This window comes from Mobula hypostoma, chromosome 8 (assembly GCF_963921235.1).
Source record: "Mobula hypostoma chromosome 8, sMobHyp1.1, whole genome shotgun sequence".
NCBI classification, from domain to species: Eukaryota; Metazoa; Chordata; class Chondrichthyes; order Myliobatiformes; family Myliobatidae; genus Mobula; species Mobula hypostoma.
This window is the reverse complement of record NC_086104.1, coordinates 6,884,957-6,899,890: the sequence shown is the minus strand read 5'-3', so window position 1 is coordinate 6,899,890 and position 14,934 is coordinate 6,884,957. Positions and strand designations below refer to the sequence as shown.

The window sequence follows — 14,934 nt, the reverse complement described above, 5'->3', positions numbered from 1 at the left end:
AAGCTTTTTCCTGTGTCTCAGTACATGTGACAATAATAAACCAGATTCCAATTCCAGTTCTACCTCTGTGCAATAAGTTGCATTAATCCTGTCACCTTGATCCCCCAATGGCTAATAATGATAGAGCCTGCTCTCTACCCTCTGTGTCAAGGTGTTTAGGACACCTCTGTCCTAAATAGGTTCCTTAAAGCTGTCATAGCCGGGGATGGGGCGGTGTGGGATGAGCTCCCACTGCCTATTAAATGTTCCCAATGGCATGCATCTCAAATAGCCTCTGACAACCAAGTCCAACTCCTGGCCTTCACGTGCAACTTAACTACTAAGTTCAGCAGAACTGTTTCCACTGACAGGACAAAGGGTAAAGGCGGGTTACTGGCACCTTAAAACAGTCTCTTTGGGCAGATGGGGCTCATCAGTCTAGTTTGGCAGCTCACCTTGGAGAAGGGAGACTCTGATCTCAAATCTCTGTTGTCTTGTGGTTATACCCACTCATGGGGAAGTGTTTGGGACTACTCCCCGAGGAAAAATCTGGAGCCGGAGTCCCTAAGGCAATCCTACATTGAGTTCAACGCTGACTGGCAACTTCTGCGATGCCTCTGGTGCCAAACTGTATCAGTCTCTGCCATTCCTCTGGCAATAGCTTGTTCTCCATATGATACTGCCCTGGCTTGCGTATCACATAGAGTTTGCAATGTCCATGGTTGACCCAATCAATGGAGGGGCTCTTACATTCCTACCTGATGCAATGTGTCCGTGATGCTGCTGCAAGTAGGTTTTTCATTTCACTTGTTCATACATTTATTTGTGCAGACGACAATAAACTCAAATTCGACTTTAGTTGCCTGAAAGCCAGTATCAATTTGATGGACCAAATGGCTTCCTAGGTCGTAAGACAATGTGGGAAAGAAAAATACAAGGGCTAGAGGTTTTCCAATGAGCAATTTTATTTGCACAATGTTTATTTAACATGACACTAAAGACAGGCAAGATACAATCGTAGGCAACTTCTACCTGAAACATCGGGAAACAAGAAAAAATCCCCAGTGTTACTTTCCAGTTTTATAAATCAGCATTTCTATTTTTCCTTGCAATAAAACAAATCTGACAGACAACAAAGATGTTATTCAAACAGTTCTAAATATATCTTCAGTTTCTCGTGAATGTAAATTTCAAGCTTGGCACTTATATAAAAAAAATGGGAATTGTCTTATTTACAAACGAGGACCAGAGGGCACAGCCTCAGAATAGACTATTACATAATTTGCAGTTTTAAAAATTATGTATTGCAATGTACTTTTGCCACAAAACAACGTATTTCATGACGCGTCAATGATATTAAACCTGTACTCGTTGGAGTGTAGAAGAATGAGAGGAGGGGGATCTCTCATTGAAACCTATCGAACACTGAAAGGCCTCGAAAGAGTGGACATGGAGAGGATGTTTCCTCTCGTGGGGGAATCTGGGCCTCAGGTCTCAGAATAGAGGGATGTCCCTTTATAACAGAGACGAGGAGGAATTTCTTTAGCCCAAGGGTGGCGAATCTGTGGAATTCTGAATGGACATTGAACCAATGAAGAGTACCTCACCTTTTTTTTTGCACTATGTATTTAACTTCACTATATATATATTTACTTACTGTAATTTACAGTTTTTATTATTATATATTGCACTGCACTGCTGCTGCATAACAACAAATTTTACAACTTATGCCAGCGATATTAAACCTGATTCTGGTTCATTGCCACAGACAACTGCGGAGGCCCAGTCATTGGGTATATTTAAAGTGGAGGTTGATAGCTCTTGATTTGTCAGGGCATCAAAGGTTACGGGGAGAGGGAGAATGGGGTTGAGAGGGATGATAATTATCAACCATGATTGAATGGTGGACGCAGACTAGATGGGCTGAATGGCCTAACTGTGCTCCAATGCCTTACAGTCTTTGCTTCCCCATCAGAGATTTGTTCATGTCAGATTCCAAACGACATTGGAAAGAGATTCCTCTCACTATATGTCATCTATCCTATGCCCAAGTGAGGCAGACTGCAGACCGATGAGGCCACTCAGCCCGTCAGACCAGTGCCGTCTCTTTGCAAGAGATAATTCACTCACACTAGATATTTTTGCCAGATGTCCAAGCTGTCTTTGAATTGGGGAGTGAAAAATCATCCCCCTGATCATGGTCAGTGACCCATCTCCAGTTCCACGTTAACGGACCACGTTGGAAAATTTCCTTTCTCCAGACTAATTCCCATTCTTGACGTGCAAAGGTGATGTTTGATCAGACCATGCCCCGGCTCACCTAGAAATTGCCCCGGCACCTCTCTACCCTTTGGAGTTTCGTCACAGATAATCCCAGCTGAATTATATGCCAGCATTTGCATACCAGATGTCTCCTGCCTATCCGGTGTGGGAAGGGGTGCAGGAACCAACCTCCTCTCATGGACTCTCTCTGCACTTCTCACTGTCTCAGTAAAGCAGCCAGCATAATTAAAGACCCCACCCAGCCAGAACATTCTCTCTTCTCCCCCACTCCCTTCAAGCAGAAGATACAAAAGCCTAAAAGCGTGTAGCGCCAGCTGAAGGGTGGCTGTGGGTGGCACAATTAACGCAACACTATTACAGCGCTAGCAATCATGGTTAAGTTCCTGTTGCTGTCTGTACAGAGTTTCTACGTCCTCCTGACGACTGTGTGCGTTTCCTTTCACAAGCCAAAGACTTACGGGTTAGCAAGCTGTGGGCTAATAGAATCATTTTCATAGTGAGTATTACCAACATCCCATGCCTACACTTACAATAATTAGATAACATTGGAAGTTTACACTGTTCAATACTAACTATAGATGTACGGGTTCAGGTCAGTAATTTGTGGGCATGCTATATTGACACTGGAAACATGGTGACATGTACGGGCTATCCCCAGCCTAGCTCATCCTGAGACTGTGTTGGTCCTTGTTACCAACAATACATTTCACTCTGGGTTTTGATGTGCAAATAAAGACAATCTTTAATCTTCCTATGCAATGGCCAGGACAGTTTGTTCTGAGTGTGGATGTGTCAACAAGACCGTCACGGTCTCCGGAATTTCCTCACCTCTCCAAAGAGATGACATGGGGGCAAGTTCCGAGAGCTAAGAGCTGCCAGTCCAAAGACCAGTTAGGGTTAGTAAGTTGTGGGCACGCTATGTTGATGAAGCAGGGTGACACGTGCGGGCACATCCTTGGACTGAGCAGGTTGTTGATGCAAATGGGTGTATTTCACTGTATGTTTTGATGCACATATGACAAGTAAAGGTAATCTTTAACATATTTAACTAAAGCAGTCATATAGATCCATTTGGCAGAGAAACAGGCCTTTTGGCCCATCTGGTCTATACCAACCTAGATGTCCCATTCAAGATACAGTAGTCTCAATTGCCTGCATTTTGCTCCGACCCCTCGACAGTGAAATGCATTGCTTGTCTTCAAACAACCAACACAGTCCCAGAATGTGCCGGGGGCAGCCTGCAAGTGTTGTCATGCTTCTGGTACCAACATATCATGCCCACGACCCACTAATCCTAACCTGTACCTCTTATAGAAAGTGGGAGGAAGCTGGAACACCCAGAGGAAACCCACATGGTCACTGAGAGAACGTAGAAACTCCTCACAGAAAGTGGCAGGAATCGAACCTTGATCACTAGCGCTGTAATGTGTTATGATAACCACTATGCCACTCGGCCACCCCAATTCAACAGGCATGATAATGGATTTAATGCCCTTTTCTTCTTTAAGTCAGTGCACTTGGAAAGCGTTGTAAGTGGCCACACCACCATCTGGTTTGGAGGGGCCACTGCACAGGATTGGGAAAAAGCTGCAGAAAGTTGTGAACTCAGCCAGCCTCACCAGGGGCACTGGACTCCCCAGCATCAAGCACACCTTCAAAAGGCGATGCCTCAAAAAGGCGGTATCCATCACTGAAGACCCCCATCATCCAAGACATGCCCCCTTCACACTCCTAGCATCAGGGAGGAGGTACAGAAGCCTGAAGACACACACTCAACAATTCAGGAACAGCTTCTTCCCCTCCACCATCCCCTTTCTGAATGGACAATGAACCTCTGTACACGACCTCAATATATTTTTTGCTTGCTTTTTGCACTAAGTATATAATTTAATTTTTAAAGATATATTTCTTATTGTAATTTATAGGTTTTCTTGTATAGTGCAACGCACTACTTCTGTAAAACAAATTTCACAACACATGCCAGTGATATTAAATCTGATTCTGCTATGACCCTTCTAAAAAACTAATATTTATATTGCAGAACTATTGAGTGAAACACTCTCACCATATGCCTGTGTAAATATCCAGTGCATGAAAGAGATTATCAATGAAATTCACTAGAGGGAGTGCGATATTTACAGCTTCTTCACCTCTGCCATCAGATTTCTGTCTGGACAATGAACCCATGTCCACTCCCACACTATTGTTTGTTGCTCTCTTTTTACATTACTTAGTTAATTTGTTTGTTTTTAACAATATTTCTTGCTGTAATTTATGGTTTCTTTTTAAAATTATGTATTGCAATGTACTGCTGCCACAAAAACAACAAATTTCATGACATATACCGGAGATATTAAACCTGATTCTGATTCTGAATATTAACAGAGAAGACTGATATGTAAATCCTCCATGTGTAAACTTCGTAAGTTACTTTAATAGTAAATAATATTTAACAGCTTCATTAACTTGACTCAAACTGTAGATCATCCCATAGGGAAACGAGAAATAGCCCTTTTAAAGTTTGTGTTTCTGAGTTCCCTTGGTCTCAGAAAATACAGGAAAGGTAACACATTACATTGTTAAAGTAAGTTCTGTGACACAGAAAGCTGATTCTCTTGCAGCCATACATTCACAAGTTCAAGTACACTCAGTGGCCACTTTATTAGGTACACCTGCTCATTAATGGAAATACTAATCAGCCAATCATGTGGCAGCAGCTCAATGCATAAAAGCACACAGACATGGTCAAGAGGTTCAGTTTTGTTCAGACCAAACATCAGAATGGGGAAGAAATGTGATCCAAGTGACTTTGACCATGGAATGATTGTTGGTGCCAGATGGGATGGTTTGAGTAGCTCAGAAACTGCTGATCTCCTGCTGATTTCCAGAGTTTACAGAGAATGGTCGAAAACCAAACAAACAAACAAAAAAAAAATCCAGTGACTGGCAGTTCTGTGGGTGAAAACCCCTTGTTAATGAGAGAGGTCAGAGGAGAATGGCCAACCTCTGCAAGTGACAGTAACTCCAATAACCACAGGTTACAGCAGTGGTGTGCAGAAGAGCATCTCTGAACACACAACACATCAAACCCTGAAGTGGACGGGCGTCAGCAGCAGAAGATCACACTGGCTTCCACTCCTGTACCTTATAACGGGGCCACTGAGTGGATATTGTTAAATTCAGTAACATACAAAGCTGATTATAAATGCTTTCACTGACAGTCTCACATTCACAAGTTCAATTAAATACAAATGGTATTGTAGTGGGTTACCATTCAAGTGTGTGATTATCATTCCGATTGAATTTCTAAGCAAACTGGGGGGAGCTGGAGCAGCAGACTATATCTTAGAGCGGGGGTGGACTGAGCAAGAAGACCGGCTCAAGGAACTGAACCCAATCTCACCTACACAGAAAAGAAGCCAAAAGAATTTGAGAGGGAACATCCCCACTTCCCATGACGGCAACAAACCGCAGGGAGCTGTGGACACTTCATCACGTGACCGAAACCAACCTCCCCTCCCTGGACCCTGTCTACACTTCTCGCTACCACAGTAAAGCACCCGGCAAAATCCCAGACCCCACACACCATGGACAATTGCTCTTCTCTCTCCCCCTTCCCCATCATGCAAGCGATGCAAAAGCCCACAAGCACATACACCAGGCTCAAGGAGAACTTCTGCTCTTTTGTTATAAGTCTACTATACGATAAGACAGACTAATGGACCTCTTGTACGGTAAGATGGACTCTTGGCTTCACAATCTACCTCACTGTGGCCTTGCATCCTATTGTCTACCTGCACTGCAGTTGTAACACTTTATTCTGCATTGTTACTGTTTCAGCTTGTACAACCTCAAAGCACGGTGTAATGTTCCGATCTGTATGAACAGATTTTCACTGTATCTTGGTACATGTAACAATGATAAACCAATTCCAATAACACATTTATTAATCAATTTTGGCCCTCTGAACATAAGACAAAGGAGCCGAGTTCGGCAATTCAGCCCAGTGAGTCTGCTCCACAGATTTCTAAGTAAGTCATGGCTGATTTAATTGGAGTATTGAGAGTAGTTTTGGGCTCCTTATCTAAAGAGATATACAATGGCCTTGGACGGGGTCCAGAAGAGGTTCACGAAAAAGATTCTGGGGATTAAAGAGTTTATGTATGAGTAGCGTTTGTTTGGCACTGGGCCTCTATCGCCGGAATTTAGAAGAAAGAGGGGAGGTCTCATTGAAACCTATCAAATGTTGAAATATCTCAACAGAATGGATGTGGAGAGGATGTTTCCTATAGTGGGGGAGTCTAGGACCAGAGAGCTCCATCAGAACAGAGATGAGGAGGGATTTCTTTAGCCAGAAGGTGGTGAATCTGTGAAATTCATTACCCTAGGTGTCTGTGGAGGCCAAGTTATTGGGTATATATAAAGCAGCACTTGATAGGTTCTTGATTAGTTCGAGCATCAAAGGTTATTGGGCAGAAAGCAAGAGAACGGGTTTGAGAGAGATACTTGCTCCCACCACCATCACACCTGGCAGCATGTTCCAGGCATCCACCAATCTCTAAGTTAAAAAGAAATCCCCCTACATATTGTATCCCTTAAACTTTCTCCCTCTCAACTTTAGTAGTTGGTTTCGAATGGCATGTGCCTCAAATAGCCACTGACAACCAAGACCAGCTCATGGGCTTCACTTGTGACTTAGCTACTATGCCGGGCAAACCATTTCTGCTGATGGGAAGAGGCAAAAGCAGGTCACTGGCGCCTTAAAACCCGTTGCTTCTGGCAGATGGGGCTCATCAGCCGCAGTCGACAGCTCATCTAAGGAGAAGGAAAACTCTGATCTCAAACCTCCGCGGCCTTGTGGAGGGATGGGGAAGGGTTTGGGAGTAAACCCCAAGGGAGAAATCCAGAGCTGGAGTCCCTAAGGCAGCCCTACATCAAGTTGAATGCTGACTGGCAACTCTTGCAACGCAGTTGGTGCAAAACTGTATCGGAATCTGCTGTTCCTTCGGGTGGAGATGCGTGGAGAGGGGGTAGCATTCTACATTGGCAACAGCTTGCTCTCCATATCACACTGCCCTGGCTTTTATAAACAGCTGGAATACAACATCCATGGTCAACCCTGACCAAAGTAGGCCTCAGGCCTCTGACCTTTGACATTTCTACCCTGATAAAAACATATTGACATGATGAGGGACAACTTGTTAGTGGTTTCTAAGATTATGAAAGGTGTAGATCGAGTGGTCAGCCAGCACCTTTTTCCCAGGGCGGCAATGGCCAACACCAGAAGACGTTGTTTAAGGAGAGTGGAGGGAAGTTTAGGGGAGGCATCGGAGGTAAGCTATTCACACAGAGACCAGTGTGTGCATGGAAAACATGGCTGGGGTGGTGGCAGAAGCAGATATAATGAGGATATTTACTTAAATAGGCACATGGATGATAGAAAAATGGAGGGCGGTGTGGGAGAAAAGGGTTGGATTGTCCTTGGAGTAGCTTAAAAGGTCAGCACCACATTGTGGGCCGGAGGGCCTGTTCTGTGCTGAAAAGTTCATGATTTGTGTTATTTTAAAAAGATAAAGATTCTTAAGGATATGGATGAAAGAAAAATGGAGGGTTATGAGGTGTGTAGATTGATCTTGGAATAAGTTTATGTAGGTCAACACTATATACTGTGCTGTACTGTTTTAGGTTCCGTTTTCTACCCGGCCAATGCCTTTCAAACGTCTATCACAGGGGTTCTTAACTGCAGCTCCATAGATAGATTCCAGTGTGAACTTGGAAGGGGAAAAAATACATCTTTATTTTCATTATTTCACTAACCTCTAACTAAAATGTATCATTTTCCTCAATTATGAATATTGGCAGTATCTGTGACTTTGTCACCAATGGAAATCACAGATATTTTCATACCAGATTACAGTTGTTACAAATATCTCAAAGTATTGTTTACGGCAATGCTCATCGCCACTTCAAAATTAAGGTAGTTATTTAATATATTCCTCCAAGCGAACCTCAACCTTGTCATAGGGTTTGGAGGCTTCGTGTGCCTCAATGACCTGGAGAGCGATATTGTCTGGAGTCAGGACTTCATGTTTTGGCAAAGGGTAGAGACCAGACCAAGAGTGGTCCACCGGTCCTCCAGGTTCGGGGGTTCAGTTCAGGACTAACAACCCCGACTGTTCAAAAAAATTGTTATTGAAACAGCAGTGAAGAATCCTTCTTTAGCTGTGTGCGATGGTATGGTCAAACAGAGAAGGACCTTCATTGCTGTCCTAAATGATCAGTAAAAATAAAATGCGTTAAAAAGTAGTACGCTTATTACTGTATCATAAACTTGCTTTATTAATATTTTGTTAACTGTATTTCAATATTATTGGTTGATTTTGTAATCCTGTGTATTTTATTTTATATATTTAAATACAATTTTCTGAGAAAGGGTGCATAGGCTTCACTGGGCTGACAGAAGGAAAATGGCATAAAAAAGGCTCAGAACCCCTGGTCTATCAGGTCTCTTCACAGATGCTGCCTGACTGGCTGAGGTCCTCCAAGGGCGACCCATTGTTCAGAGAGATTGGGCTCAGAAACCCAGCCAGTCAGGTCTCTCCTCAAACAACCAATCACTGCTCTAGGGTGGGTTCAATGTTCTAAGTAATTTATTGTCAAAGTACATATATGTCACCATGTACTCCCCTGAGATTCATTTCCTTGTGGGCAATCACAGTAAATACAGGAAACACAATGGAATCAATGAAAGACCGCACCCAAAACGACAGACAAACAACCAATGTGCAAAAGACAATAAACGGTACAAATTCAAAAAGAAACAAGAGGGAAATAACAACAAAATAAAAATCAAGAACATGAGATGAAGAGTCTGTAGGTTGTGGGAACATTTCAATGGTTGAGCAAGTGAAGCTGGGTGAAGCTATGTCCTCTGGTTCAAGAGCCTGATGGTTGAAGGGTAATGAAACTGGTGGTGTGTGTCCTGAGACTCCTGTGAGAAGGGAGCATGTCCTGTATAGAGGGGCTCCCTGAAGATGGATGCTGCTTTCCTACGACAATGCTCCATGTAGATGTGCTCACTGGTGGTCGGAAGCCACGGCTGTTGGCCGTATTAAAGTACTGGCGCCTGATGGGCGCTGTACTGCTTTTTGTACTTGTTTTCCACCTACTAACTGGACCCTAGCCTTCCCACCCAGCTATCCCGGTTTACAGGGTCAGGCTGGTAGGCAAGTCACTGCACCGGTCAGATGTGCAGTGTAGATCATTCTGACCAGTTCCATCACTGCCAGGTATGTAGGCTCCAATCTGCAGGATTGCAAGAGGTTGCAGAGGAGGGGGTCCCAATCTTTTATATGCTACGGCGTGGACCCCCATCGTAACCCAGGGGTCCGTGGACCCCTGTTCTAGACTTAAGACATCGCAAGCTCAGCCTGCCTGAGATCTCTCCTCAGTGTGACAGACCCAGCCGCCCAGCAGACAACAAGTGCTCAGTAGTGGAAGGGATGAGCAGCTTCAAGTTCCTGGGTGTCAGCACCTCTGAAGATCTGTCACAGACGGACTGTCCTGGAATGGGAGGACTGTGTATGTGGGAGTAGTTAGGGGGAATGGGCTTGTTTTGCTGTTGTTGTTTTGTCACTAGATGTGTTTTGTTTCACTGTGGTTCTGTGTTATTCCGCTATGCTGACTCTGGAACGTGGGGTGACACTTGTCGGCTGCCTCCAGCACATCATTGGGTATGTTGGTCGTTATTACAAACTACACATTTTATTAGGATTTTCAATGTACACGCCTCTGCTTTCTGAGCGTCATTCTACAGAAATGCAGTAGAGAGCATCCTAACAAACTGCATCACTGCACGGTACAGAAACTGCTCTGTGGCAGAGGGGAAGGTTCTAAGAAGGTCTGTCAAAACTGCCCAATGCATCACTGGCACCAGCCTACCTGCCATACAGAAAGCTGCTGGAGAAGGGACAGAAACCCACCCTGCTCACTGACTGTTTGTCCCACTCCCATCAGGGAGGAGGCCACGCCAGCACCACCAGACTCAAAAACAGTTACTTTCCCCAAGCAGTGAGGCTGATCAACACCTCCACCCACTAATCCACCCTCCACACCCCAACAACCACTGCTTTATTATTTCCTGTCAGTCACCTGATACACAGACACTCCTATACCTAAAATCACTTTGTGGACATACAATCAATCTATGTTTATAAGCTATCTTATGTATTTATATGTGTTGCTTTTTATTATTATTGTGTTCATCTTTCATGTATTTTTGTGCTGCATCGGATCTGGAGTAACAATTATTTCATTCTCCTTTACGCTTGTCTACAGGAAATGACGTTAAACAATCTCGAAAGTATTGAAATCAATAAATTTGAATCTTGAACATGCAAAGAGGAAGGGGTAAAGGACCCTGGTGGGCTTGCGAGTTTGGGAGGGAGGGGTAACTGCAAAGTTGGCAAACCTGGATTCACCAACTCGATGAGTTTCTTACGACATTGAACACACCGTAGCAGTCCTCTGGCCAACAATGTTGTGGTGACCTTTGAACCTATTCTAAGATCATGCTAACATTTCCCTTCTACATAAACCCTCCATTTTTCTTTCATCCAAAAGTTCAAAGTAAATTTAATATCAAAGTGTGTATATGTCACCATATACTTCCCTGAGATTCACCTTCTTGCAGGCATTGACAGCGGGTATAAAGAAATACAATAGGTCCAATGAAGAACTGCACAAAGATGGACAAACAACCGATGCACCTATCTAAGAGGTCCTAATGTATCTGCCTCTACCACCACACCTGGCACTGCATTCTACACACCCACCACTCTGTGTAAAAAACTTGTCTCTGACATTCACCCTATACTTTCTTCTCACCACTTCAATATTATGACCCTGCATCCATCACTAAGGACCCCTGTCACCCACCACATTCCCTCTTCTCATTGCTACCATCAAGGAGGAGGTACAGGAGCCTGAAGCCACACACTCAAAGCTTCAGGAATAGCAGCCACCCCTCTGCCATCGGATTTCTGAATGGATTATTAATCCACGTGCACTACTTCACATTTTTTTGCTCTTTTTTTGCACTACTGGTTTAATTAGTTATATATATTTCTTATTGTGATTGACAGTTTTTTTTATTATGTATTGCAATGCACTGCTGCCAAAAAAAAACATATTTCCCAACACACGTCAGTGATGATAAACCTGATTCTGGTTCCCATGGCTTCCATTCCCATTCCCCCGCTTGCCCAGTCCATGTGCGCAGGACAAAACAGGGAGGGATTCCCACTCTGAGATTACTCACATACCATGCAATTCCCTCCCCAGCCATCCGATCCCCACCGCTCCAGTCAGGGCACTGCCCAGACCCCACTTTGTTGAAATACATGTATATAGTTGTATAAATATACTCATATGCTTTTAATAAAAAAGTGAAAATTACATACATATTTTAAACAACAAACAAGCAAAATATTTAGCCTAGAAATCTCCGCTGTCGATGGGTGTGATTTAACGCACTCTTTGACACACTCGGACCTGCCTGCAAGTGGACACATTAACCCACCTAAAACAAAGGGTTACATTGTGTTGATCCTTCAACAGCAGAGCAGACTCCATGATCCTGTCTTTCAGTCTTCAAGATTCGAGATGAAAGGTAATTCCCCCGTCAATCACGCCTGGGTTATTCCCCACCCCAATCGCTAAATAATTTAACCACAAGCTCTTGATCCACTGGCACCATCCCCCATTCACTGTTTTTGGAATTAATCCTGCTTTTGTTGGGAGACTCTGCTGTAGTTCAGCACTCTGTACTGGCCTGGTGCCTATCAATAACTGGTACATCGTTATCAATATTCAATCTGCTTTAAAAAAAAGTTATCTGCTCCCCTTTGAGAAGTGGGAAGCCAGCTCATCAAAAGAAAAGCAATGGAGATTTCTAGGTTTTTAATTACTATATATATATATTTTTTGCACAGCTTTTCTGAAGAGATAGAATGGCCCTATATCTGACTTATTGACAATGACAACTTGGTTCCCCCTTGAGAAAGAAAGAAAATTATACATTTTAAACCTATTTTTGTGCTTAGTAGAAGTCCATTAAAATCCTGCAGATGACTGACAGGAGAAAGAGACCTGTATTTCCTTGAAATCAGTACATTTCGAGATGCATCTCTCCAAAGAAATCCATTTTGGGGGGCTCGTGAGAGCAGGGGCAGGAATACAGAGGGCAAACCTGCTCCTGGTAACACAAAACCAGGCAAGAACTTTGCTAAGGGGGAGATCACACCGGCAACACACACACACACTGTGTGATGTCTGCCCTCCCCAAGGAAATGGGTTGCTAACAGGAGCTTGGGTGGGTCACTGGGATAAGTGCGACCCCCAGCAATGGCCTGTGATATCAGTGATTCCCGGCCAGCAATGACCAGAACGCTAATCTGTTTCTACAGGGATTAGTAACCCTTATTTGAATAAAACAGACTTAGTAAAAAAAAATTCTTAACCTTTTTTTTGTATAGCTGGTTGAGGCAGTGAGCAAAAGAATTATTACAACCAATAAATATATATATATGCATTTTGTTTTTAAAAGTAGCTCCATATTCAATGTATCTCTACACCCTGAGTAAAGCTAAACTGGGGGTCTCTAGGAACCCAGTGCCTGGGCAATTCACTGCTTCTCTTCATTCAATCATGCGTGTGTGTGTGTGTGTGTGTGTATGACAGTATGTGCATTTGTGGTTCTGTGCAAGAATATGCATGTTTGTGTTGTAAAACTTACAAGACAGAGTGTGTGGTGAGAAAGGGAGCTTGAGGGTACATTTAAATGAAAGCCTGTGAAAACACTGGTGAATATATAGACAGCGATGATTCTGTATTGTAACGTGTGTGTGTGCTCACTTCTATGCACGTGATGATGTGTACATGTTAGTATGCTTGTAACTGTGCAGACATAAGGGATTGGGTAGGGGTGTGAGTGTGTGTGATGGAGTAGGTGGTGACTGGATGGGTGGTGGTTGTAGGGGTGCGTGGAGATATGTGTGACAGTGGTGTAGGTAGTGATGTGTGTGATGAAATACGTCTGGGCAGTGATGTAGGTTTATGAGGTGTGGAGGGCAGTTCCCATGTGTAAACCTATATTTGTGCCCCGTCATTTCTTGCTCTCGGGGTGGGGTGGGGGGGGGGCACTGCCATTAGCTCTGGTCAGTAGGAGTGGCATCGTCAAGTGAGGCCTTTGGCTTGATCGTGAGGGATTTGTACAGATCGGAGTTGAGGAACCTGGGGAAGGAGTCTCTGTGCATCAGGCTGTAGATCTGGAGCTGAGCGTCCTCGAACATGAGAGGGCTTGGGTTCAACAGGTTCCTGTTGACGATCTCTCGCACTCGAGAGTCAAGGCTTACCTGCAAGATTAAAGAAGGACAAACTAATTGGTACTCCGACTTCAAAACAGCACAAAAAACCACAAGATTAAAAAAAAGCTCACAATAAATATAAATACGCACAATAGTTCATATACATATATTGATTGTATGTCCAGAAAGTGACGCTAGGCACAGGAGTGTCTGTACATGGGGTGACTGATAGAAACACCACAAAGAAAAAAAACATACGAGTAGAAGTATGCCATTTGGCCCATTGATTCTGCTCCACTGTTCAATCATGGCTGACTTAATTTCAAACCCATTCTCTCTGTAATCTTTGAACCCCCTTATTGACCAAGAACCCATCAATCTTTGCCTTAAATACACCCAATGACTTGGCCTCCATAACTCTCTGAGTTAACGAATTCCACAGATTCACTGCCTTTGGCAAATCCGGAGGTCGAAGCCTGACGTGCGCCAGTCCAGAACCGCAGCTGGGAGGTCAACGGTCTGGAGGGGGCCCGTTCTGGGGTTGGAGGCTCGCATATCTGTGTGGGTGGAGGGTGGGGGGGGGGGTTGGGAAAAGGTTGTGGCGTTGATAGGGTTAACCTCTCTGAGCCGAACCACTCGGCAGTTCTGTGTTCCACCACTGGGTGGCAGCAGATGCCCCCATGTGTCTGGATCACCCACTCTCTCACCAGTTTGGTTGCAACCTGAGACATTGTTCCCTGCTTACAAAATGCGACATTTAAGGCTGATTTATACTTGTGCGTACTAGTTTACGCTGTAGCCTATGCAAGTGGGCTACGCTGTTGTGAGCATTTATACTTGTGCTTTGGTGTGTCTGCGTCGTGCTGCAATTCGTGGCCAAAACACTAGTTGGCAGTGGGGTTTCTATTCCACTGTGTTGAGTTTCTTCGTGTTGAAACTCAACACGAAGAAACTCAAACTTCAAATAATGGCGACTGAAACTGAAGGAGGGTGAACTTTCTGTGCTTGTCTGGCCACTGAGAGACATGGACGAGGAAATACATTTCAAATATTTTCGGATGTCGGCAGGTAGATTTGACAATTTGGTTCATCGTCTCCAACCATTTATTTCGTATCAGTGTACGCACAGTATACTCAGAGACTGGCAATCACCATTCGAGTTTTAGCTTCAGGTGGAAGTCAACAGGCTGTAGCAGCTAGCTACAAACTGGTGTCAAGCACAGGGTCCTCCGTAATTTCGGAGGTGTGTAAAGCTTTATGGAAAGCATTGCAGCCAGAGTTCCTTCCCTGCCCTTCAGTCGCCCAA

At 44.0% G+C, this 14,934-nt stretch overlaps 1 protein-coding gene across 1 annotated transcript in view; it reads right to left on the bottom strand.

Annotated features, from left to right (window-relative positions):
- Window positions 1-979: 979 nt before the first annotated feature.
- The window catches only part of LOC134350782 (regulator of G-protein signaling 17-like), a 157,746-nt gene continuing 143,791 nt past the window's right edge, over window positions 980-14,934 (bottom strand). The window contains exon 6 of the mRNA XM_063056468.1: window positions 980-13,676. Within this exon, the coding sequence (XP_062912538.1) occupies window positions 13,470-13,676 (207 nt within the window). The 3' untranslated portion in view covers window positions 980-13,469. The remainder of the gene's footprint in view (window positions 13,677-14,934) is intronic.